The sequence below is a fragment of the Myodes glareolus genome, chromosome 15 (genome assembly GCF_982192425.1).
Source record: "Myodes glareolus chromosome 15, mMyoGla1.1, whole genome shotgun sequence".
NCBI lineage: Eukaryota > Metazoa > Chordata > Mammalia > Rodentia > Cricetidae > Myodes > Myodes glareolus.
This window is the reverse complement of record NC_142040.1, coordinates 51,272,988-51,299,805: the sequence shown is the minus strand read 5'-3', so window position 1 is coordinate 51,299,805 and position 26,818 is coordinate 51,272,988. Positions and strand designations below refer to the sequence as shown.

The 26,818-nt window shown below is 42.7% G+C and overlaps 1 protein-coding gene across 1 annotated transcript in view; it reads left to right on the top strand.

Annotated features, from left to right (window-relative positions):
- The window catches only part of Slc1a3 (solute carrier family 1 member 3), a 77,211-nt gene that overhangs the window by 13,490 nt on the left and 36,903 nt on the right, over window positions 1-26,818 (top strand). Inside the window, exon 3 of the mRNA XM_048429027.3 lies at window positions 9,840-9,977. Coding sequence (XP_048284984.1) covers window positions 9,840-9,977 — 138 coding nt within the window. The remainder of the gene's footprint in view (window positions 1-9,839; window positions 9,978-26,818) is intronic.

Here is a 26,818-nt window from a genome sequence, read left to right as displayed (position 1 = left end):
TTCCTTTCCTCAGCTACTCCAAGCAGACATTGGTGAATTGTTATCAGGACACAGACAGGTTGAAAGGCTAGCCAAAGGTAAGGAGGGAATTTAGGCAATGGGGCACTCATTGGACTCCATTGAAGGGACAGGGAGCGTTCATATTGGCGGGACTTCAGCTTTCAGGAAGTTTAGGGCTCGCCACCATTTAGAGCAGGTTGTAGTCAGCAACTGACGCTCAGATGTATTTGCCAGCCAAGTGGAAGCCTATTGAGATCAGTTTAAACTAGGAACAGAAGTTAAAATTTATGTACTTAAAGAAAAATAATACTTTATTGAACTCCATATTGTAGAAAAAGAGCAGATAACAGGTATCTGTAAACAGAAGGAACAGACTACCTTTTAGTCCTAGCAAAAACTACAGATTTTGCTTAGAAGCATGTATATTTTTCTGCTGTCCAGAGAACCATGTATGGTTTGGGCAGAGATGCCTTTGGCCTGATGAGAAATACCTTTTAGTTCATATTTAAATGGCAACTAAAATAAATATAAAATCTTGAGCTTGTGACCCAAATAGTAAGCAGTCATTGCTCTATCAACTTATTGGAACTACACTATAGAGGGTGGAAGAAATCATCTGTGCTTGTGAAGGAGAAAATGTAGGAGCCAACCAATTGTAGGCGCCAGCCGTGATAAGCTAAATAGAAACAGACCACCCAAAGGAAGTTCTTTACTTCCAACCATTATCACCTGCCAGAATAGTACTCAGCTATCGATAAGTTTAATGGAGGCCTGAGTCTCAGTAGTTTACCCTGAAGCAATACCTGGTTGCAGGAAGGACCACAAACTGAGATTACCTGAGCACCACCCAAAAACAGACCATCCAAAGGAAATGCCTAAAGTTCCAACCATTATAGATAGGATCACCTGCCAGCACACACTCACCAGGACACCCCAGACAAATGTCAGCCAATCAGGGGTTCTGAACCTTAGAAACCTTTCACACACACCCCCACCTTTACTACTATAAAAGCCCACTCTAGCTGAGCTTGGGGCTCTCTGACTATTCCAATACGTTGGACATGCAGAGAGACCAAGTTTGCCAACTTGCATAAAATAAAGGCTCTTTGCTTTTATATATGGGTCTTGGTCTCTTTGTTGGTTTCTGGGAAACTTTGCAGATCTGGGCATAACAGGTTCAGTTCCCAGCACTCACAAGGCAGTTCATAACTATCTGTACCTCCAGTTCCAGGAGATCTGAAGTTCTCTTCTGCCCTCCATGAGCACCCAACAGTCAAGTGGGACTTAAACACACAGGCAGGCAAAATACCTGTACATGTCAAATTAAAAAATAAAAGAAAGTGTAGTAGTAAATTGATGAAACCTATTTTTGCATGCATGCACTATAAAAGAGCTTAGAATTCACTAGAAGAAATAAACTGGGTTCAAGTAAAACATCTAACATTTATGTTTGGGTTTGCATGGTTTTTTTTTAAGCTCAGAACATTTAGCTGAGAATCTTAAAGAACAAAAGGATCTTAGGTACTACCTGTTCTAATAATCTACCCACTCCTCTCCCATTTTGCACAGTTAAAAAAAAACCCTCTGGTGAGATTGCATGATTTGAAGATTTCCAAAGAAACAGTTTGGAAACATATTTTGCAACTTTAGTTACTATAACACAAATGGAATATTCTTCCACATCCACTCTCCTCACCAGGGCAAAATGACAAACCCTGTAGATTTCATGGGGAGATTATCCTTAAAGGAAATACAGCCCTTAACCATCTGGGAACAGTGTATTGGAGAGAGAGGGTCACAGAGACTGTCAACAGCAGAAGGCACAATTTCCTCACTGTCACCAGTTGGAGCCTGTAAAGTTCACCTAATTTTGGATCACATCAACTCAGGTTAAATCTAAGATTCAGCCTTCAATAATCCTTTTGTACACTGTGAAGATGTGTCTTTGCCAAGGTACCTTCTGACTGGTTTAATAAAAGAGCTGACTGGCCAATAGCTGAGCAGGATAAGGTTGGGTGGGAATATCAGACTAAGGACACAGAGAAGAAGAAGGGCAGAGTTGGGGAGATGCCAGCAAGACATAGAGAGGAAGTTTCTAGTGAGATAGCTAGAAGACTGCAGGTTTATAACTTAGAAAGGGGAGAGCCTTAAGAAAATACAATTTAAAATGTAAGAGTTAGCTAGTAACAAGCCTGAGCAATTGGTTCAACATTTAAAATTAATATTGAGTCTCCATGTTGGTTATTTGGGAACTGGTAGGTGGGAAAGAAAAGTCTGCCTACAAGTCAGCCTGAAGCAGAGGTGGAGTTCATTTAAAATAGAAAACAAAGACAGGGTTGCCATTTCTGGAACAGGCAGTACAGAACCATTTGTAGTTAAGGTTGCAGGTGGGACATAGCCCAATCCTTGAGAAACAGAGGTTTAATCATAAAGCAGAATGAATCTAGTTTGTCTTCTCTAGAAGATGACTTTTAAGCCTAAAATGGAGGCAGGCTTGTTCGTTGCATGTTTTAGCATTAGCTATACATTTTGCTTTTGTGGCTTTCAAGTTATACCTCAAAGGATTACTAAGAACCTCTTCCTTTTCTCTGTTTGATGGGTGGGATCGTAGGGTGGCTCCAGAGGTGTCTTGGGTGGGATTATAATCTGAGAAAGCCAGGAGCCCCTAGATTTGTACAAGGGGTTCAGGATATGTCTCTGTGGAGTTTCTAGTGAGATAGCTAGAAGACTGTGGGTTTATAACCTAGGAAAGGGGAGGGCCTTAAGTAAGAAAATACAAATTATGCTGGAATTCTTGATTCTTAGCTTGATTCTTGGAAGCTTCAGCCAAACTCCAGGGTAAGGGAATCTTCACCCTTCCCACATTCCCATAATTTTCCTTCTTTCTAAACTTCTTCACAAAGAGCGTACGGTGGGATTAATCCAAAGTGATAAGAGGGCGAGGAAGGGTCAAAGGTAGGAGCAGAATCCAGGGAAGGTGGAGTAGTAGGAAGCTTCCTGGTTCTACAGAGCCATCAATCAACAGGATCTGATGACATCAGAGGGAAGTATCCACGACGACCTACGTTAGATGTTAAAGGGGTCCCTTTGGACATCAAGTAGGCTAAGTAGAAGCAGGAAAAACAGTTATGAGACTGCTTATTACTGCAATCCAGGCAAAGAGGAGTGTTCATAGTTGAAGCCTTCATTTAGATAGATGATAGGTAGATAGATAGATGATTGGATGGATATATATATATATATATATATATATATATATATATATATATGTATGTTTATATGTATGTATGCATGCATGTTTGTGAGTGCTCACACACACATACACACACACATATCATAATCAAAGAATAGGAGGCTAAGGGCATGACCAGGGTCATGGAGAAAGGTAAAGCCAGGGCTGGGCCTCATCCCAGCATCATCACTCACCATCAGTAGAGCATCATCATCTGTGAAGCATCCTCAGTGAGTGCTCCTACACACTAGAAGCAGTGCAGCGAGGAGCCTCATAGACTTCTGTAGGTTTGAGAGACCCTTACTTCCGTGTGTAACTGCCCGGGGCTTGAGACTTGTTTCTAAGCAACAGAGCACACCAAAGCAGAGTTCCTTTGTGCCTTTGAGCTCCACCTGTTCTCTCTAGCTTCTCGTCTTGGAGCATATTGCATTGTGAGGACTGAGTGACGCTAGAAGGCTTTAGTCTGCCAATGCATTCGATACAACAGTTTGTGGGCAAAAAAGACCTTTAGCAAAGTATTTCTATTCCAAACACCGACATTCACCCAAAGCTACACGGAATGATTTGACCCAAATCTCACTTCAACTGTGTCTCCTCCTCTCACTTATGTTTTTGTCATTTTCAAGTTTTCCATGATTTGGACAGCTGACCTATTAGCAAGTTCTTAACACTTTTAACATTGTTGTACATACTGAGCCTTAGAAAACAAGCCCACCTTGTCTTGGTTTAGAAAGTGAGAGGGTGTCAGGCTTCTGAAGGAAAGCTTGTGTGCCCTCTGCAGGGAAACACCAAACCCCTGCTGGAGTCTCTCCTTGAGCATTTCCTAAGTGAGAGCCCTCTTTAGACAGAAATGCACCAGTTTCCCCAGGATCCACACAGAATTTTCACCACCTTGAACATCTCAGTTAGGGCGCTGCCTAGATTCTAGGCTTCTTTTTAAATTACTTAAGCCAAGAATCCTGGAAGAGTGTGGACTAAGCGTGAGCAGCGTGGCATCCCTGTTCTTATGTCATCAAGGTACAAATTGGGCTAAGTATGTTTTGGTTCTAACAGAATTATTCTGATTTTAGGGGTCATTTGTGCAACAGAGATCTGTCTTTGTGTGTGTGTGTGTGCTGGCATTCTGGTGGCCACCTTAAGGCTTTGTGTTGGCTCTGGGCTCATCGGGCAGTGTCTAAAGTGTCCACTGATGGATCAGCTTCTCAGGGACTCAGCTGCCGGACCAAAGGGAAGCCAGCTTATTAGAGCTCATTCAAAGACCTCACCTCGCTGCCCTTCTCTGCTTGGAAGGACAGAGCAATGAGGTCTCTCAGAAGTCTGCAGCACACTGGGTTTCAGAGGAGTTTTTTGTGGGGTGGGTTTTTATTTGTTTGTTTGTTTTCATTGCTGGGGTAAAAGTAATGAGAAAATAAGAAAACAGAAAACCTTAACTGCTCAAAAAAAAGGGCAGTTTTCCCCTTCAGAGCATTTCATCTTAATTTGGCACTGGTTGCGAGCCAACCCGCCACTGGCTTAGGGCAGAAAACTGAAGGAAAATGTCTTCGCATCTGAGTGTAGCGTGAAAGCTTCCTTAGATAAATCTGACAGCACTTCCCTTCCACGTAAGCACCAGAATTAGTTAACCTAAGCAGCCTGTTTACTTGTAAGTCTTCTGCTTTGTAAGAGAACCCAAAAGGCAGGTCAAATATGATGTGATAACTTTGACTCCTTAAGTCAGCACTGTGACTTTGAGAGGCCAAGGGCAGTACAGACTGTGAGAGGGCGAAGTTGTACAGTGGACGGCCTGTGCCCCTGTGCCATGGCCCCTTCTGCTGGTCCCTGAGGACCTTTGGCAGTCTGCTCCACCCTCCCTAATCCCTCTGAAGCAGCACTGCTTACCAGCTGTGTGGTGCTGGGACTTGATCTGCCTTCTCAATGGCTCTTGTCCTTTGATATGTGTAGAATAATATAGTTTTGGCCTCAACAGGATTTGGGAAGTAACTTATTTGTGAGGCCTCCTCACCCACCATCACCCAGAGGTGATTTGCTTTTGTTAAGACTGTGAATTCTGAACAACGTCAGAGCCAGAGGGCATGGAGAACACCAGGAGAACACTGCCCTTTGGAACAACTAAGGGAGGCTCACAGGAGCTCACAGAGACTGAAGCAGCAGGCAGCAGGGTCTCTGTGCATTTACTATAGCTTTCAGCTTAGTGTTTTTATGGAGCTCCTGAGAGTCTAAATGAATGGGTCTTTGTTCTTGTATCTGCTTTTGGGGATCTTTTCCTTTTGGGTTGCTTTGTTTTATCTTATTATATTGTAGTGTTATTTTGGTTATCTCCTAGAAACCCGTTCTTTCCTTCCTTTCTTCCTTCCTTCTTTTTGGTTTTTGTTATTTTGAGACAGGGTTTCTCTGTGTAGCCCTGGCTGTCCTGGAACTCACTCTGTAGACCAGGCTGGCCTCGAACTCAGAGAGCTCCACTTGCCTCTGCCTCCCAACTGCTGGGACTAACAGTGTGCACCACCACCGCCCCTCTCCAGGGCTCCCGTGGCCTATGCTTTTCTAATGAGAGACAAAAAGGAAATGTATCTGGAGAGGAGGGGAGGTGGGGAGGAACTGAGAGGAGTGGAAAGAAGAGAAATTGTAACCAGGATATATGTATGAGAAAAAAGCCTATTTTCGACACAAGGGAGGAAATTGGAAAGAAAGAAACAAAGAAAAACACTGTAAACGCTGAAACATTTTATTCATTTAATGTCCCTCCCACCTTTGATGCTTCCCAGTGATTAAAAAGAGTACAATGGAGAGGGAAAAATAAAGACAGGCTATTGTATCTAATAAAATTATTTAGTTAACTAAACCATTCCTTAAGAGATTTGATAAGATCAACATGGTGGCACACGTCTGTGACACAGGGGGGTTGCAACTTCAGGCCAGCCTGGGCTACATAGTTCCAGACCAGCCTGAGCTACATAGCAATAATGGTCTTAAAAACAAAATGACACTAAAGCAGATGAAAAGATCTGCAGGGATTCCACAAAGGGACCAGGTGCCCCTGTGGCAACTCTGGGCAATCCAACATTACTGAAGACTGTGAGCAACTTAATACTTAGGAGCTAAGCTCACCCAGAAACTACCCTCTGGCCAAGGCGACAAAGCCCTGGCTTTCATTTGGAGACTTTCCATTCAGCTACTTACCAGCTTTTTAAAAATTATTATTATTATTATTATTATTATTATTCAAGACAGGGTTTCTCATCAGTAGCTATGGAGCCTGTCCTAGAACTCAAGTTTGTAGACCAGGCTGGCCTTGAACTCCCAGAGATCCACCTGCCTCGGGCCTCCTGAGTGCTGGGATTAAAGGCGTGCACCACTACCTCCCAGTCACTTATCAGGATTTTAAGTTTGAGCAAGCTATCTGACTTCTTAGCATCAGTGTATCAATTTTTAAAATGGACATGATAATATCACCCTAATAAAGTAATGATGAGAGCTAAACACTGCCATTGACACATAATAAGGGCTCAATAAATATCCCCTTCCCCAACATAAGCTTCTCTTTCCCAAGAGTACAAATGACTCACTTGGCAAAGACGGGATAGTAAACACACCAAAACATAATGCAGGACCAAACTGATCCCCAGTGTACCGATTATCTGCTTCAATCCTACACACCCTCGCTCTCCAGAGCTCTGGTCCTGAGCAAGCTACACCTTACAAATGAGGGTTGCTTCATCTCTGCCGTTCCCGCCACAGAGAAGCTCGTAGACACAAGGTGCAGGACTAGGGTTGCAGCCCACAGTGCATGCCTGAAGCACCATTTCAGTCTGCAACACTAGAGGAGGAGGGGTTTTTATATGAGATTTTAGAAAGACCTCACATCATAGACGTGATCGTACATCTATACTTACTGCTGAACCAGTCACAATAGCCAGGAATTGGAAACAGCCTCAGTCTCCATCAACCACAGACAAATAAAGAAAATGTAGTACAACGGGATTTTATTCATCGGCAAAGAGAAACAAAACCGTATTTTAAGGGGAAATGGAATGAGATGAAATTAAGTTAAGTGCAATAAGCCAGATTCAGAAAGACAAATTTCATGTTTTTCTTTTGCATATGAAACTTGAGGGGTGTGTGTGTGTTTCCAGTGTGGCTCTATAGGTCATGAAACTAGAGAAATGATCCGAAGAGGGAAGGAAGAGATTTCTTTGTTTGTGTTTGTCTTCAAGACAGGATTTCGCTGTTTAGATTTGGCTGTCCTAGAACTTGCTCTTGTAGGCCAGCATGGCCTCAAACTCACAGAGGTCCGCCCTGCCTCTCTCTCCCTAATGGTGAGATTGAAGAGGTGCACCATCATCACCCGACAAAGAGGTAGCTCTTAAGAGAGGGGAGGGAGGAGAAGAGGAAAATGGAATGCATACATAAGAAAGCAGGAGGTCGTGACACCTCTGGGAACCGGGAAACTGGCCAGAGCAGGGTTAGTGGTGCAGAGCAGGTAGTGAGGGAGATGATAATGTGCGTGAGAGTGCCAAACTGAACCAGTTGCTTTGTATGCTAACCCACAGAGAAACTGAGGCGCACGCTAGAGGAGCAGGTGCCCAGCAGGACCAGTGTGTTGACTGAATGGAGACTAACGGAATATTAGCACCCCCTGAGACGTTGCCTCCTTGATTGTCCTTGCTGTACACTGTTCAGTATCAATTTGGCAGTTAGAACGAAGGGATTTTGACAGTTGTACATTATCCATGTATGAAATTATATACTGGAACATTCTAGAAATAAACTCACTATGAACCACTAACTCTTTGCCAGGAGAGGAGGGAAGGGTTGGAGATGGGGGGAAAACGTGAGGTCTGAGTAGAAACAGCGTGGGCCTGAATCCTAGCTCTGCCACCAGAGTATATTTGACTTTGGACACATTTTACATTCACTGAGATCTGGTTTCCCCACCACTAAGTTGCTGAAATAGCATCTTCATCCTGGGGTTGTTGTGAGGATTAAATTGCTAACAGGAGTAAAAGTTCTGACAACAATGCTTGGCTTGTAGTAAGAACTGAGGGAGCATCAATGAGTTTCTTTTAAGTTGTCGTAAGAACTCAGGGAGTGTCAATGAGTTTCTTTTCATTTAAGTTGTAGTAAGAACTCAGGGAGCATCAATGAGTTTCTTTTTGTTTAAACTGTAGTAAGAGATCTGGGAGCATCAATGACTTCCTTCTTATTTAAGTTGTAAAGTCAATTCAAGTGCTTTTGCTCCCAGCTCTCTGCATTTCTAACTCTGTTTTTCTCCCTTGCCTGTTACTCCTACATTTCAGCAAACTGTTAAGTATTTTCCGGAAGTCCTGAGACCTGGATCAACTGGGTTTTCTAGTCCCACACATCGAGGTGCTTTTTATTTCGAGGTCACAGTCTGAAGTTGGAGAATGGGTAGTTGTGCTTGCTGAGACCCAAGAACTGAAATTGGAGTAGTGGTGGAGGTTGGAGTGAACTTTGTGTTCCATTTCACAAGGCAGAGAAGCCATTTCATAAGAAAATGGGAAAGTTTAGTTTCTGTAAAAACTTCTTACGTTCCTAGGAAAACGTTGGGTTCACCCCTCCCAATTCCTACCCCTGACCCTGGCTTCCAGTTACCTCAATATTGAGTATTTTCTTTTCTCTATAATTTACTCGATCTTTTTAAGATGTGAAATTGCAGTGCAAGGCAGATACTTGAAAAGTGTTTACAATATTGGAATGACTAAATTTTCTTGGGCAAAGAAAGTCAGTTGGAGAAAGAGAAGATGGAGTAAATGTGTTTGATAGTTGTATTAGCTTCTAAATGTTGGCAGGTGCCATGCATCATCTAGCTCATATATGCTTTTACTGTTCTGAAAGAATATTTTACAATTTTAAGACCAGAAGGAAAGCTAAGGAGGAAGCTACTGTCTTTTCTTTGTCCCCACCTCTCACTGAGTTTTCAACAGGAAATCTTAGAGAAAGTTTTTTTGTTCATTTTGAAAGTCTGCCCATGCCAGCAAATAGCAACTCTGTACAACATAGTTGCCAAGGCAATGTCAAGATGGTGTAGCGAGAGAGAGAAAATGTGGTGTGTGCAGACAGAGAGATGGGGAGACAGATTAACAGTGAGAGCGCCAGGGTTTTCTGCAGTTGGAAAGTTTAATTGTCTTGTCCAAGTGGTTATGCTTGCAGCTGCACCATCTGTCTTGGTGGAGCTGTCTCGTGAAGACTTTTCTTCCCATATCACCTTGCTTGGGACTGTTTGATTTGTCCCCCAATTATACCCTACTCTTCATCCCTACACCAAGCCGTGTCAAAAATGGGTTCCATGACAAAACGGGTTCCACCGCATTTGAGCTAGACGAAGACATTTTTCATTTGCTCAGTTCAGAAATGCTTTTTCTGCGAAAGCTACTTCAAGGCCTGGACTCAGCAAACCCTTCCCCATAATGATTGCGAAGACAGATACATCCCTTTGCTCTCAAAACTGTGTAAATATTTGCTACTTAAATAAAACAACTCTTGCCAGACGGGAGTAACTACCAGCTAGATATTTGCTTAGCGACTGTTGCCTTAGTTTTAAAAGACTCAGTTTTCCTTTCTCTCTTTCTTTCTCTTTCTCTCTCTCCAGGTACAATCCTTGGATTTGCCCTCCGGCCGTATAAAATGAGCTACAGGGAAGTCAAATACTTCTCCTTTCCTGGGGAGCTTCTGATGCGGATGTTACAGATGTTGGTCTTACCTCTCATCATCTCCAGCCTTGTCACAGGTACTTGGCAGCTACACTTTTTGCTGTGTGCCGTTTTTTTTGTTTTGTTTTGTTTTGTTTTTTTACCTGTGTTTATTGCAAAAGATCGCTTAGAAAAGCCAACGCCTTAGGTTTCTGCTGGATGCATGCTCTGTTCTAGAGAAAAAAATAAAACAATTCCCTTCAAAATGATGGAAAGGAGGGCTTTAGTAATGCATGAATGATTATGACTCTCGTATTTTTACCAATCACAAAAGGAGATGGATTTAAACAGCCAGGTAATCTGGTCTGCCTCCCTGTGAACGAGGTACCCTGCTAAACACCACACAACCCGCCTTCTCTGACCACAGTGATGTAGTTGACAAAAGCATACAACAGGTCTGTTTTCTCACCCTCTTATCCCACCCAGAGAACATCTGGTTGGACAGCCTATTAGCTATTGATGCAAGAATGCTTGTTCTCAGAGCCACCAGGACATGAGCGGGAGCCTTCTTGGAAGCCTCATCAAGAGGTAATGCCCACAACACACTCACCAACTTTGCTGCCACCAACACTTATCTTTTCCTGGTGTGCCTGCATGATTTCATTTCCTTCTTCCGTTTCCCCACCCACCCCCATTGCCTTTTATGCTGGTGGGAGAATGGGGAGGGGGTGGGAGATGTCCCCATTGGCTACGCTGTCCATGTAATTGCATGTACAGGAGCTCAGAGCGGAGGATAACCTGGCCACAAACCAGTCCTGTCACCCTTTAGGGCACCTGTTTATGAAACTGGACTGGTCAGTTGTTGACTAGGGGTAATTGTAGATATAAAAGCTATGATTCTTATCACAGAAGCCGTATTAAATATTGGCCTGGGGTACATTTTCATTTTGTTAGTCATTTTTCTCAAAAAAAAAAAAAGATCTTTGTAGAAATCACTTATAGGTCAGAGCCCATCTCCAACATTTTATTGAGTGTGGCAGTGAATCCCCCGCGTCATCCCTAGCAGCTAACTTCTAGGCTGAGAACCTGTTAGTTCCCTGGACACACGCTGATGTCTCCTGGATTCCTCTTACTGTCTCTTCTAGAGTGGAACCCATGTTTCTGCTTTCTCGCAATTAATTATGCAATTTTTATTTTGAGACACAGAAAACCCTTATACAACACAGTTAGAAAAAGCATTGCTTCCTCTTAGAAACAGTCCTCTCCCCTGAAGTGGAATTCCCTGGTGTTTGAAATACTAAATAATCAAGTTTATTACAGGAACAAGAGCTTTCGTTGAGTAAGTTTTCAGGAAAAAATAAGATTTACTCTGATCTAATCCCTTTTGGTGCTTGGAAAGAAAAGTTTGGTTAAACATTAGATAAATTAGCAACCCTTGTAATACGCTGTTAAAAAAAAACAGAACAGCAAATTGCAAACAACCAATATAAAATAAACTCATAATCTAGGTGCAAGTTGAGAATGCTGTCACATAAAGTCATTAAGAGTCTTATCTCTTATCCAGGGTTAGGCCAAGGAAAGGGGTCTGCGGCAGAGTTTAGTCAAAGATGTTTTTGTGGAGTTTAGCCAAAGATGATTTTACAGTGTTCTCTCCCAGGAGTGATCCCAAGCTACACAGTAATCTTGATACTTGTGATCAATTAAAATGAATGATTGATTCAATGAGACTTTCCTTTGTGGTTTTAAATACAAAACATTCTAAAAGCAGGGATCTAGAGGAGGAAATGTTTGCAAAGTACCAGGACTCCCTAGAGGATCCCCTGGGCTTTATTGGACGATGTTACTGGCGAAAAACGTTGCCCTGGGAGGTAACAAAGCCAGGCTCCATTATTCAAGAACGAAAAAGCAATCTCGAAAGCTCACAGCCGTCAAGTGGGTGACGTGTACATATGAAGATGCCCTTTCAGGCTGCTTCTTGTTTTCCTGCTTTGATAGTCATGGATACAGGGAAATATTTTCTCCAGCAGGAGAAAGAGCAGGGCTGAGGGAGGTGATTAAGTGTGGAGTGACCGCCCTGCAGAATAACATGGACAAAAGTAGGGCAAGGAGGTTGTTGAGACCCGAGAAATATAAGATCAATCGGCTCCAACCCGCTGCAACTATATGTCCACAAGAGCAAAATGTGACTTTCTCTTTTTCCAGGAGAATTTAGTTGCACAAGGTTTTAAGAGATCCTTCTAAGTTCTAGGGCTTGACACAGCTCACAAAACAGGACAGTACGGCCAAGCAAAGCATATCAGCTGGGTCAGTCAACCTTACTGATATCAAAACCCGCGTTTGCGTGTCGGTGCTACCGCGTGAGAAACATCCCACTATTTCCGGACCTCTATCGGGCTTTTACTGGCTTCCGAGTTACCTGACTCACCCGTGGGCAATCCTAAACTAAACAAAGCTTACCTCGTGTGGAATGAGCTGCGAAACACCACGCTCATTGCTGTGAGGAAACTGATCCGGAATGCTCTCCTCTCTGTCTTCTGAGTAGGGACGTATTGCGTCATAGCTGGTCTGCTTTGTGTCAGACGGGAACATCCTAGAAAGAAATCAGAGCTCGCACTGCCTTACAGGAAGTCTTCCTGTGAGAAAATACTTCGCTGCTTTTATGCTCTCTCAATCCAAAGCCTTGGGTCTGTGCTTGGGTCAGGAAAGGAACCTGACTAGATAAAATGATTATTGCAATAAGTTTCGGAAGGTTCTAGAGAATACACTCTAACAGTTAAAGCCACTATAGTCACATTTTATTTCTTAAAATTTTATTGTTTGTTTGTTTGTTTGTTTACGTGGTGCCAGGAAACAAAACTTGTGCCATGTCCATGCTAGGCAAGCCGTCTCCCACTCTGTTTACCACTAAGCTGCATTCCCAGATCAACTTAAAGAGCTTGCCAGCAGATTTTTGTAGTTGAAACACTACTGCTTGCGGGCTGAGGCATTAAAGCTCCGTAAGCCACAATCGTCCTGGAGTTGAAGTCCAGTCTTCCCAAACGTCCCTGGTGTGAATTCGCATTCCAGAAGCTCCAGGGAGAAGCTGGGAGGAAGCCCAATGGCTACGTGGTACTCAAGTACCTTTTTCTTCTTTTCTTTTTTTTTCTTGAACGAGAAGAATATGCCTGTGCCAACACATCACACAATAAAACAAGGATCTGGCGCCAGTTTCTATTGATTTGGTCAGGACAAGCAGCCAAACTAGCTCTTTCATGCCAGAAATATGAGTTGGTTTGGCTGGCTCAGCCTGATTTAACGCACAGGATAATAATTAAACGCCATGTCCAGTTATACCGAGTGGACGTAGCTAGCCTTACTTCTGCATCTTTTTCAAAAACTGGGGCTCTCTCGTGTTTTCATTCTCGGTGTGCACTTCTCTGCACTCACTCATCACACGGGAAAACTTTACTGTCGACCCCAGGTTTCTGGAAGGGAAAAGCGTTTGGCAGACGATCTCTTTGGAGTGGAACATGTTGTAAGAGAAAGAGGATTGAAGCCTATGTTGGGGCATACCGAACCTTAGGTCACAAAGCAGACAAAGGTCAACCATTCATTCATTCCCTTGCAGTTGTGTTCTGTGTCAGATGTTAGGTTAGGCGTTGCAGGTACCGAGATACAAAGTCCCGAAGTAGATGTGCATCGGGTAGGAAGAGAGAGGCTCTCCAAATTCCTCAACAGTCACAATATTTGTGAGTAAATTCCTGTTCCAATTTTATGACTTCTCTATATGCCCAAAAAGAAAGAGGCAGTTTGGTTGATTATTTTTAAAATTTTTTGGTAATTTCAAATATATATATACAACATAATTAGATCATATCCACCCTCACCTTCCTCTTGGCTCACTTTTTAGAACTTGATTCCAAACCTGACTTTCTACTGTTGTGGCGTCTCCTACCTGACATCAGCTACCCTGGAGTTTATCAGCATAGACATCATCCACATTCCCCCATAAACATTTCTTCAAGTTAACAGTTTTTACGCAGCTTCAAATCACTACTAATCATGGAAGCCTCCCATCCTTTGTCTTGTGAGGATGTAATGAATTATGGTGTTATGACATTCTGAACGGACACCACAACCTGATTTAAACTCCAGGGACCAAGTGCAATGGATTAAATAAAAATGCTAAGGATTGGCAGAAACGCTGCAGGTCCCCAAGCAGCGGCAGTGGGCAGCGGGTCCGAGAGCAGTCAGTCCTAGGTAGGGACTGGCGCAGTTCCCAGAGTGGCGGCAGCAGGCCACGAGGAGAGACAGACAGATGGGCATGCCATGCAGAGTGAAGTTGGATATTTATTTAGTGGGTTATGGAAGGGAAGGGGGAGAAGGAGAAGAGCAGAGAGAGGGGCACAGAGAGAGGAGGGAGAGAGAGAGAAAAAAGAGGGAGAGAGAGAGAGAGAAACAGAAGGGGGAAGGAGAGAAGTGGAGAGAGGCAGAAGCTGCCTCTTGAGACAGAAAAAGGAAGGAACTCAGGCTGGAAGCTGAAGATCAGCTTGCCTCAGTGGAGGGGAAGGGGGAGTGGGCATGGCTTGTCTCTTAAAGAGACAGGACAGACCATTACACCAAGACCCTCACTGTCATATCTTAAGAAGAAAAAGAGAATGTCAGGCTGTGGTGGTGCACACCTTTAATCCCAGCACTTGGGAGACAGAGGGAGGCAGACCTCTGTGAGTTCAAGGGCAGCCTGGTCTACAAGAGCAGGACAGCCAGAGATACACAGAGAAATCCTGTCTCAGGAAAAAAAAAAGACAAAAACAAAAACAGAAAAATAAAGGAAAAGAGAAACAATTAGCCAACATCTACAAGATATTAAGTATACTTTATCTCTGAGGGTTTTTTCTTTCCTCTAACCCAAAGAACAGAAAGGTAATAAAAAAAAAAGCACAGGTTTCTCATTTTCTGAGTGATTTCATATAAATGAAGCAATTGCTTCTCTCTCTCCAGAACTCTATATTTACCCCTGGTTGGGAAATACTGATCTTGTTCACCAGTGCCTACAGTTTCCTTTCCAAGTGACTGTCCAGCTTCTGCCCAGATATTTCCAGGAACAGAAGATCCTTGGAACTCACATATTCTTGTAAAATGAAGGGTTCTTTTTCTACCCAAAACAAAACAAACCAAAAAAAATTTTAAAGAAACAGGAGGAAAAAAAAATACCTGCTTGCCTGTAATTCCCTGTCCATGTGACAGGCTCTCTCGTGGCCAAATGTCACTTAGACATTTTCCTTTCAAATACATAGACCAGCGAATCCTTTGGGAGGTAAGACTTGATGATACACAAAGCCAAGAAACTAGAACTGCCAGCAAAGGATTCTTCTATCTGAGAAAATCATGAAAATAAAAGCAGAAAATGTGTCTCGGAGTGTGGCCCTTCGGCTACAGAAAAATGGCAGTTACAACAACAGCAAACTAAAATTTTGTCATTTAACCCAAGCGACCAAAACCAAAAACTTGAGATAGACAATTGATTGTTCGTGGGCTTTTGAAGCGTATGTTAAGTGCTTGCAAAAATGAGAGTCGGGGTCAGCTGAGGGAAATTTAATATTCTGAACTATTAGTTGCCAAGTGTCTAAAGTGTAGCTAAGGCCAGTTTGAATACTCTGGGCACTTATGGGCAAGATCTCGAGGCAGGCTTCTCATTCCTATTAGTGGGAATAAAAGGCAGCTCTCTCTAAAGAGACGAGTGTCTTTAGGCTTCTGTTGCATTTTCAGTGACAAGGTGGGACGTCTGCTCTAGGCTTGGTGTCAGGGTTCAGTGTCGCCCCTAGAATGTCCTCAAGTGCTGGTAGCCGTCGACAGGAAGCACAGCAGAGCTGCCCTCGCTTTGCACACATGAAAACTCAACAGTGAGAACAGAGAGCTTGAGTTTGTAGGCTTGCCGTTAAGACTGCTGCTTCCACAAGTCTCCTTTGTCTCTGATCCTTGTGTGACCATTTTCCTATTAAAGTAAATTAAAGAACCCATAAAGTTAATACGGAAAGAGCGTGAAGCCAAAGAGAATTCCTCCCTCACCACGAGAGGCCATTGGTTTCTGCCCTGCAGCGTGAGATCCAATTTCTTTGATCACAGCTGCCTAATTTTAAATTTTATCATTGGTTATACAACTTCCCAGACTTCCCTGAGAAACTCAGCCTGTGTAGGACACCCTGTCTTTCACTGGGAAGTGAACACCACCTCTAGAAGCAGAGTGTTGGGTCACCAGTCTTTGGGCAAACTCAGCATCTACCATAACATCCAAAGCCAACTCATGGGGACCTGGAAGGAGTTCATTTGAAGTCACAGACTGTTCCTATGTCAACTACTGGTCACAAAAATGTGGGAAAGAAGGCTGAGCAATGCCTACCTGGAAAAGGAAGACCTAGGATATAGGAAGAAAAGTCTATCCAAGGGGCAAGTCCAACTCCTGGCTTCTTGCATCCTGTATAAGAGAAATAAGGGCAATGTTTATGTCCGTGAGTTTGGGTAGAGGTAAGGTGTAGACAAAGTCATTGAAATCTGGTCATCACAGAAATGGCATTTTTTCCAGTATGACAGCTTCACTTAACGAGCAGTTATTGAGGCTTCGTATATGCCAAGTATTGTAGTACCTGGGCCTAAGGATTCTTAAATGAGGAAGACAAGGTCCCTGTCATCCAAAAAATTAGAAGTCTGGTTTGTGGAGGTTAATCCACAGTTGGGAACGGAGGGTGACGGTGACAGCAGAAGAACCCTGGTGGGGACGTTGTGAGGAGGCGTAGTGCTGCCTTCTCACTTTTCTCTCCAGCATTCAGACTTCCGTATGAGCCAATAATTCTGAGCAGGGGAAAGGTCTTGTTTGGGTGGTTATCTGAGTCATTCACTATTAAATGCAATGTGAGCCAGGGGCGGGGGCCCTGTGAGTCCTGAAAAACAAAGAATTTGGAGTCCCACCGAAAGTCACCACGGGAAATGTGACCTCACAGATAGAAAGTCAGGGAGGGAGAAGGGGTGCCTGATGAGGTTTCAGTGATAGAAACTGTCCCTTTCACAGGGGAGATAGCCGATGGGAGCCCCTGAGCGGAAAAGAAAGCAGAGGCAATGTTGTGTTATCAGAGAGGCATTTTGCCCACCCAGCGCATTGGAGGGAAGCTACACCTGGCTGTCTAATTGAAGCTATCTTTTTCTTTCTCCTTTTTTGTGTTTGTGTATGTGTGTGTGTGTGTATGTATCTGTGTGTGTGTGCGTGTGTGCGTGCATGCGTGTGTGTGTGTGTGTATGTATCTGTGTGTGTGTACGTGCGTGCATGCATGCGTGTGTGTGTATGTATGTATCTGTGTGTGTGTGCGTACGTGCGTGCGTGCGTGCATGCATGCGTGTGTGTGTATGTATCTGTGTGTGTGCATGCGTGCGTGCATGTGTGTGTGTGTGTGTGTGTGTGTGTGTGTGTGTGTGTGATTTTTCAAGACAGGGTTTCTCTGTAGCTTTGGTGCCCATCCTGGAACCAGCTCTGTAGACCAGACTGGCCTTGAACTCAGAGATGTCTGCCCATCTCTGCCTCCCAAGGGCTGGGATTAAAGGTGTGCACCGCCACCACCTGGCCCTGAAGCTTGCTTTCTTTCAGCGCTGCCTTGCTAGCCCTAATTGTGCCATGTGAAGAGCCGAGAGGATAGGGTTCACGTGGTGTCTCTTGGATACCCAAGCCCGCAAAAGGTGTCCCAGTGCTTCTGACGGGCCCGCTCCCCAAGTCCTTCACCATCCTGACCAGCTCCCACACCCAGCCATGTGACCAGGACTGACCCTGGAACTCCAGTTGCTGGGTGACAGCGATCTGGCCCAGCTATAACAGGCCAGTCAGTCCCACAGAACGGGATGTTGTGGAAAGATTTTTACGATGAAAGCGAAACGGTTCAGCATTTGAAAACCTAGAGGTCATAGGCTCACGGTTCAGGGTGGGATGCCGTGTGAGGCCAAGATTTTTATCTGTGAATTTCAGAAACTTCAAGTTAGCCTGTGCTTCAGATCATTTCTGGCTTAGAAAACATTGTTAAAAATATAAAAAGCCTCCTATTTTCCTCTAAGGAAAAGCAAATGTTTCTCACCTTAATTATCAATGGGATGGTCTCCTTGAGACCTGCAACCCACATAGGTCTCCGGGTGCCTTGGGAATGGACAACCCTGTGCACTTGATACTGCACAGTAAGATCGGGATGTTTCCTGTCATGAAGGTCTGTGCTGGGGTACTACAGGTGCCTTAAGGTGGGAGGGTGGTCCTAAAATGAGACATCATGTGTCAGTCAGGATTCTGTAGCAGAAACACCACTAGAATGAATATGCATTAAAACAGGATTTATTAGATTGGCTTATACAATAGGATCCAAGTAGTCCAAAGATGGCAATCTCATATTTGAGAGGCCAAGAAGTCAGCAGCTGGCCAGACCGTGAGGCTGGGTGTTCCAGTCATCCCAGTCTGCATATTCCTGCAGAGCCAGTGGTCTTGAGTGTATCTGAAAGCATGATGAAGCTGATTCCGATACCAAAGGAATCGGAAGTGTCGGTAATAGTGGGGTTGCACCGGGTCACAAAAATGGAGGAGAAGCAAGGAAAAAGCAAAAGGCCTTTTTTTCCATGCCTTTTTATCTGGGCAGTCACCAAGATTCCACCCACATTTAGGGTAGGTCTTCTTGTAACAATTGTGGCAGTCAAGACGATCCCTACAGATGTATCCACAAGACAACCTGTAGTACACGGTCCCTTGTTGAGGCGCTCTTACCAGATTACAACTCCAGGTTGCATCAAGTTGTTGATTTAAACTAACCATCATAACTGCCTTAGGTCCAGAGCTCACAGTCTGAGAAGAATCGCTGACCCGTTCAGACTCATCACACCATTTGGGGGCAGCACTCTAGCCCCAAATCACTCTAACCATAAGCAATCTTCAATTAACTGGTTCAAAATGGCGCCCGGAAATTGATGTCTTCTCAAGGTGGTTCTACTGTGGACTCAGGGTTGAGAGCCACCATGTTACAGTTTCTCTAGAATTGTCCTCTGGTTTCTAGTGCTAAGGTCCCCAGTGCTGCCATTTAGCCCCAGTCCTAATTAATTCAGCTGTTCCTTCTTTCAGAAAGCCATCCTGGCTTTCCCATACCTCTGCTGTAGCAGAGTTCCTAGCTCCTAGAGGCGTGGGTTTCTTTCTGTTTCGTAGTTGCTGGAACACCATCTGTTCCCTCACTGAGACCTCAAGAGAATGCTGTGTCTTTGCCTCATCTCTTCTTTGCATCGCCTGAAGCATGAGTTCTTGGCAAGGCAAGCAAGACCTTTGACAGAGTTCACGAGCCGCTGTGCCAGCTCTGTGCCCACTGCTTCCCTGACACAGTTTCCTCTTTCGATGTTTTAGTACCCTCAGCACTTCATCCTTCCTCCTGGTGTGTTTTGTCTCTTGACACAACTTCTTGCACAGCCCTCCTGAGGTTCTTTGACTCCTCCAAGAGCCAACTTAGCCATCAGACCTTGCATAAAGTTGTTCTTGTCGGCTCCAGTTGAAAGCAAGGATCTTCTTCCTGGAATAGCTACTGTGGTCACTTGCACATCACTAGCACATACTGTAGCCCTAGCCCCCCAACCGCATTAAGATCTCCCCCAGGACCGTGTCTTCTGTAATTTTGTAACTCTTTGCTCATCCTACTTGATAGCATGTTTTTTAATGGTTATCTTTAATGACAAAAGTCGTATGTGGAGAACATTAAAAATGACACCAATAAATATTGATGAGCAAAAAGGGAGGAGGGAAATGCCACTCTGTAGAAACAGACCCTGCACACAGTGCTCACAGTCGTCAGGGAAGCAGTGTGTGCTGAGGGCAGAATGAACGTAGAACCCAGAGGGAACTCTTCCCACCTCAGCGACCTTAGACACGCTACTTTGATCTCTCTGGGTGTTTGTTTCTTTAGCCACAAAATGGGGATGATGGAGACCTTCTTCACTGACTACTGTGAGGATTGAGGCTAATACCCACAAAGCTCTTGGATGTTACCTGAAAATAGTGCCTACTTTTACAGTGTTTTTGTTTTTCGAGACAGGGTTTCTCTGTAGCTTTAGAGACTATCATAGAACTAGCTCTTGTAGACCAGACTGTCCTTGAACTCACAGAGATCCACCTGCCTCTGCCTCCTGCATGCTAGGATTAAAGGTGGGTGCCTCCACCACCACCTGAGTATTCAAAAAAAAATTAGAAGGACAAAAGGGGTGAAGATAATTTTATAGTGAAAAAAAAAACTCTTAAGATTGAGACAATTTTATCTATTGCCTTTAATCTATTATTTTTCTCCTGAAGTGGGCACAGAGTATCATTGTTTTATTTTACCAGAAAGCATTTGCGTGTAGCTTAGAGACCACAGGTGTTCTGTAGGGACATGCATTGCAGTCACTATATCTGAACTTTAGGGAATGAGATCAGCCTCTTGGGAAGTGCTGTGTACATCCAGTGAGAATATTTTCCTTTGTGACAGATGTGATTGTATGGAGGTGTGTCACACCTTCTGCTTTAGCACATACTTTGTTGCCAAAGCTGTCACCTACATGGCTTCCCCCATTCCTTAAATGATAGAAACTTACTTCACAGTTGGAAAACAAGTTTATTTCTTGGTATTGGTAGGCTGAGTATTATTTTGATCACGCATATTTTTAGTAGGTTTGTTGAGAAACGAGTCACATTCAGATGCAGACAATTTATTTACACACACAGTGAACATCTACAACGTGGCGGCCTTAACTGTATTTACAAAGTTGCATACTCACAATCACAACCAATCTTAGAACAATTTCCATCACCTCAGAGAGAAATCAAATTGTTTGGCCATCATCTCCAAATCCCTCCATTCACCGCGGTGCTGGACACGCGTTAGTCAGCGTTCCTTCTTCCCACAGTTACACATCACTCGGCAGTCAAGACAGACTGAACACCCTGCAGTGCACGCTCCTGTGACTGACTGACTTCATTCTAGCATGGTTTCCAGAGCCATTTGTGTTTTTTCCACAAGCAATATTTTCTTCCTTTTTATTGCTGATTGATAACTGCATTGATGGACATATCACATTTATTTTTCAGTTCATCCATGGGACATTTCAATTGTCCTCCTTTTTGTCTTGCATGATTTTGTTTTTTAGCTGTTATAAAAATGGCTGCTATTGATACTTATAGGCCTATCTGGGTATGTACAAATAGAATTACTGGGCTTTTTGTTTTGTTTTGTTTTTTTGTTTTGTTTGTTTGTTTTGTTTTTCGAGACAGGGTTTCTCTGTAGCTTTGGAGCCTGTCCTGGAACTAGTTCTTGTAGACCAGGCTGGCCTCAAACACACAGAGATCTGACTGCTTCTGCCTCTCAAGTGCTGAGATTAAAGGCATGCGCCACCACTGCCCAGCAGAATTACTGGGCTTTATAGTAATTTTCTTTTGCCTTTAAAAATTCAGCGTATTTTTTTTTTTAATGACTGTACTATTTTATCCTCCAGCAGTAGGGCAGCTCTGCTTGTCACTTTCTTTCCAATACTTGCTGGGAACTGTCGTTTTGTTGACATGTGTGTATTTTGTCAAAGCCAGTACAAACCCCTATTTCTTCGTGACTTAATTTGGAGTTTTCAGACAGTAACACTGAGTATCTTTTCATGTGCTGTTGTCTGTTAGCTCTCCCTTGGAGGGATGGCTCTTTGGATCTTTCTTTTTAGTACTGAACTGTAATTGCTCCTTCTATATTAAAACTATTCTTTAAAACCCCTCCATACCCAAAGTAATAACAGCAATGACTATGTGTATAATTTGCCATACGATGGTCATGAGTATTCTTGAGAAGGATTCTTTAGTTAATGCTGTAGGGAAGCACTCGTAAACTCTGAATACAAAACATAATGCAAAGAAGAAAACACCAGTGAAAGTTAGTAGTTCTGGACTAATAAGCACTTCTGTAATAAAACATATCCCTTCCTTTAGAAAAGTAAGTGCTGATGCCTTTGTATAATACAGTGATATGTGATTTAAGCTATGTCTTATTTCTCTAATGCACAGGAAGACTCTTGCTTTTATGTGTATTGTGTTTTAGCTAAAACCTAGACACTCATGGGATAGCAGTCTTGGTACATGTACTCTTGACTGAATTCCTTTAAAGTATAGATTCTAAACTGGTCAACTGCATATTTTCTATGCAATAAAATAGAATGCAGTAAAGAAGTATTAACTTCTTTAGTTACAGTTAATGAAAATGAAGTTCATTAAAACATAGCAGTTTGAACACACTCACTCTGCTGAGCTAGCTCTATGCTTTAAAATGACTAAGGTGGATAATTGTGTTATATGACTTTATACAACTAAAATTTAAAAGCCCCAACCTCAGACAACTGTGGCCAATTAGAAAATGCTGAGAGAAAAAAAAATCCTTCCCCAGGGAAAAGCCCCCTAACTGGTTATTCAATATCAAGCGGTCGGCCCTGAAATCATACATATACAAGTAACATTATACAGACAGAGCAGTATGTGTTTATTTATCAAGAAGTCTCTCTCTCTCTCTCTCTCTCTCTCTCTCTCTCTCTCTCTCTTTCTGTGTGTGTGTGTGTGTGTGTGTGTGTGAACAAAGAAAAAGAGGCCATGAATTTGAGAGAAAACAAGGAGGTGCATGAGAGGGGTTAGAGAGAGGAAAGAGAAAATGGTGTGATTGTATTTTAATTTCAAAAATAAAAAATGTAAAGACTGATATAATATAAATATAAATTTCACTGGCATATATTTTTGTACATGGTGATGGGTTTCATAAGCACATTTTTATACAAATATATCATGTTCTTTGATCATACCTCCCTACCCTTCTCTTACTCCCTCCTGGCTATGTGCATTGTGTCCCAGTCTTCCTCCTACCCCCATGTCATATGTATACATATGTACATCTGTGTTGGCCTTTTTAAATCTTTATTGGAAGGATGTCTGTTCAGATTTCATATCCACTTTTAGTCATATTGTATTCCTATTATTGAACTCTAATCATTTCTATGTTAAAATTACTTTTTAAAAATGAAACACACACAACTACTAGCAATTGCTATGTTTACAGGTGTGTGTGTGTGTTGTGCAGCTATAGGCAACCTAGGATCCACAAATGAGAAAAAAAATAGTGTTTGTCTTTCTGAGTGTGGCTTGTTTCACTTAATTTGATGATCTTCATCCAGTTAATCTGTTTTTCAACAAACAGAATAAATTAATTCTTTTTCATTTCTTTTTTCCTTTCTCTTTCTTCTTTCTTAATGACAAGGTCTCACTATGTCATCCCAAGTGGCCTGGAACTCACTATGTGGATAAGGCTGGTCTCAATACTCACAGACAACAGCCTGCTTCTGCCTCCTAAATCCTGGGATTAAAGGCATGCATCATCATACTTGGCAATTTTATTTGTTTGTTTGTTTGTTTGTTTATTTCTGTGGCTGAGAAAATCTCCACAAACATTCCAAGTGTTTAATACTAGCCTATCAATATAACCTACTACAGTTAACTCTGTTACTGCTGTTTCTGTGTTCTGTTTAGTTTTCAGTTCTTCGAAAAAGCTTTCAAAGGTCAACACTTGATACTCTGTGTTAGATAGCCTTCCCCCTGTCTGGTTTTACTTTCTGAGATGAGTCATCCAAATATTGAGTTATTCAGAATAAGAAATGTTGGAGGCAGTGGTCAGCTATCTATCTCCTAGTTAAGACATTCTTCCGCTGCCCCTGTAAGTGACTTCAGGAGTTAGTTGGGGACCAGAGAAGGTGTCAGAAACTTCAGCATAAAACTTACTGGATTTTACAGGAGTTTCCACTAAGGACTGTGAATACCAAGACCAGAATGCTGATACAAATCTCATTGGTATGAAGTGGATTTTACAGGGTGCCTGATCCCCAGAACAGCTCGATTTACAGAATGGCTTTGCAGCTACAAGTTCTATTTGGGTCCATCATAAGATGGTATAGTGTTTGCATGTAACCTACATAATTCTCCCCCTTGTAGATTACTTTTAATACCTGTGATGGACTTTCTATTTAAGTACTATTAAGGCCTAAAGACTTTTTAAAAAGTTCTGCGTGTTCAGGAAATATGTGTTACTCAAGTATTTTCTGTGAGGTTGGTTGACTCCACAGGTATGACATTCATAGATATAGAAGCCTGATTGTAATGTATGTATAGAGTACAGGTCATTCCATTATATTCATTCCAGAAAACATCCCCAGAGAAATTCCTAGTATAACCAAAATGTGAGCTACTAAACAATCTTTAAGGAATCAGAGCTATGCCAGTAAGGGGAAACAAAAGATGGTTGAGTCTTTCAAAGCTGATGTGAAAGAGGACCACATTGTCACTCTTAAATACTCTGCTGGTGCAACTGTTGGAAACAGGATGGATTATTAGTCAGACCAAAGGCACACCAGAATGCTAAGCACACTGACTGTATCTTGCAAGCTGCCCTTGATGACAAGGGATGTCTGTTTTCCACTAACAATTGGTTTCCTCTGTTTATTTTGCTTCTGTAGATTATCTTTTCTGTGTTGAAATCTACACGGGGGCATAATAAAATATAAACCCTCAAAAAAAAAAGTAAACAAACTATCCCAAACTTCTCAGAAATCTGAATGTTAGGCATTGTTTCACACTGTCCGCTTGCTGCGGTTGAACAAAACCACACTCTGGTATGCTGTTTGGGCTTTAGTCTTCCGTTTGGGGCTCAGCACCAGTTGCCTCTCCAAGCGCTAGCTACATGAGGGCAGAGAAGTGGCTCCGCTCTGGGCTTTACAGGCAGCCTGGTCCTGCCACTTGCATCCCTGACTGGGCACTCTGCAAGCCTACACAAAGGTTCATGAGGGTGCGTCACCAGCCAAGTGAAAAGTGGAAACTCCTTCACAGTTTCATAATGCAGTTTCTACAGGAGGAAATTTCATGTTACCCCCTAAGTCTTTCCATTTTTTATTTCAACAGTGCCTAAAAGTAATATTGAAAGGGATATTTCTGAGGAAATGAATACCTTGCCCCCTGCCTCAATGGAGGACAGAGTGTGGTTGGTGACAAGAATTTAAAAGCACATTATACTCACTTATATTAATTGTGCTATTGGAGTATGAGGAGATAGATAGAAGGGGTTACACAGCATGTATCTGGTTGAAAAAAAAATCTTCATTCCCAAGCCCTCCTGCCTTCTATCTATATATTCTAATAAAATACAGGGGCTAGGGGATACTGTCTCTTGTGGAATATGGCTTTGTTTGTTTTTCTTTAATTACTCTATTGGAAATGTGCTCTCTCTCTCTCTCTCTCTCTCTCTCTCTCTCTCTCCTCTCATTTCAAATGAGTCAAATTTGATCATTTTCCTCTTGAAATACCCTCTGGGCCCAGCAAGTTTTCTGCAAACACTCCCTGTTGACCAGTTCCCATTTTCAGCCACATACCATTCACAATGAAACCTATTAAGATAAGTTAAATGAAATAAATTGCCTATTTTCTATTTACAAAGGGCAACATTATCTGCCATGAATTTCACTGGAACAAAGCATTCTTTATCCTTCCAAACAAATGTTTTCTCTTTTGACATTCCATCAAGATATACTCAGATTCAGATGGACTGTTCACTAAGCGGAGTATTTCCTTTGGCATTAAAGATCACCCCAAACATTGCCCAGAGGAAAGAAGGGGGCGGAGAACAAATGCATCCCTGAAAGGAAAATCTTCCTTGGCGAGCAATTTCTGCCTTTGTACCCTGGAAACTTAGGACAGAGCCTGGTGGCGTGGTGGTGGCCACGCCTATAATGCCAGTACTTGGGGGAGGAAGGCAAGAGGATCAGAAATTCAAGACCAGCTTGGAAGACACGAAGCTATCTTTAAAACAAACAAGCAAAATATAAAACAAACAAACAAACAAAATGAGAAAAAAAGTTGATCTTTCCAGTGACAGTGATTTTTGTTAGCTCCAGAAAAATGGAGATTTATATTCAACTGAAGAATGTTTCCTTTTTTTTTTTCCGAGACAGGGTTTCTCTATAGCTTTGGAGCCTGTCCTGGAACTAGATCTTGTAGACCAAACTGGCCTCGAACTCACAGAGATCCGCCTGCCTCTGCCTGTCGAGAGCTGGGATTAAAAGCCTGCGCCACCACCACCCGGTTCCTAAAATCAGTTTTTGAGAAAGGGAGCAGTTGCCACAATTATTATCATCTGAAGCAGTTTCTTTCATCTCAGTCTATCACAGTAACTCCATGGCTTTTTTTGTTTCTAGTTTTTCTTTCATCCCAACCTTGATTTAGAAAGGGCTACGGAGCCCTGTTATTTGGATCATCTATATTTCTCCACAGCCTTGGAGTTAGAATGCCCTGTGTGACCATTTAAATGTCTCATCTGGTGAAGGTGCCCACTGGCATTTATTGACCAATGAGAGCAGTACATATTTATATTGTACAAAATGTTTGTTCCACGGCACTCGCTGTCTCCTGGGGGCTGGGAAAGTAGCTCAGTGGTAGTGTGGCACTTGCATGGCGTGCCCAGAGCCCTGGATTCTATCCCCATCATAAAGCCAGGCATGTGGGATTATATGTCTATAACCCCAACACTGTGCAATAGAGGCATTTGGGATCAAAAAAAGAGGCATGTAGAGCCGGGCTGCAGCCTTTCTGTAATTTGTTAGCTGTTATAAAGAAAGGTATGTCTGTCTTCTTCAGGAGCCTCATTTCAACAGGTCTGTTCTAAAACAACTTCTAACTATGTTGAAAGAACAAGGTATAATCCACTTTAAGAAAATGCCCTAAAGAAAAGTCCAGATCAGTGCATCTCAAAAATGTGCCAGTCCCAACAGGATAGAACAAAATCACCCTCTCCCTTCTTAGTAATGGATAGTAATGTAGCCGCTTATTTTGTTTTTACTGTTGGCATGGAAGAAGCAAAGGGAAATATGC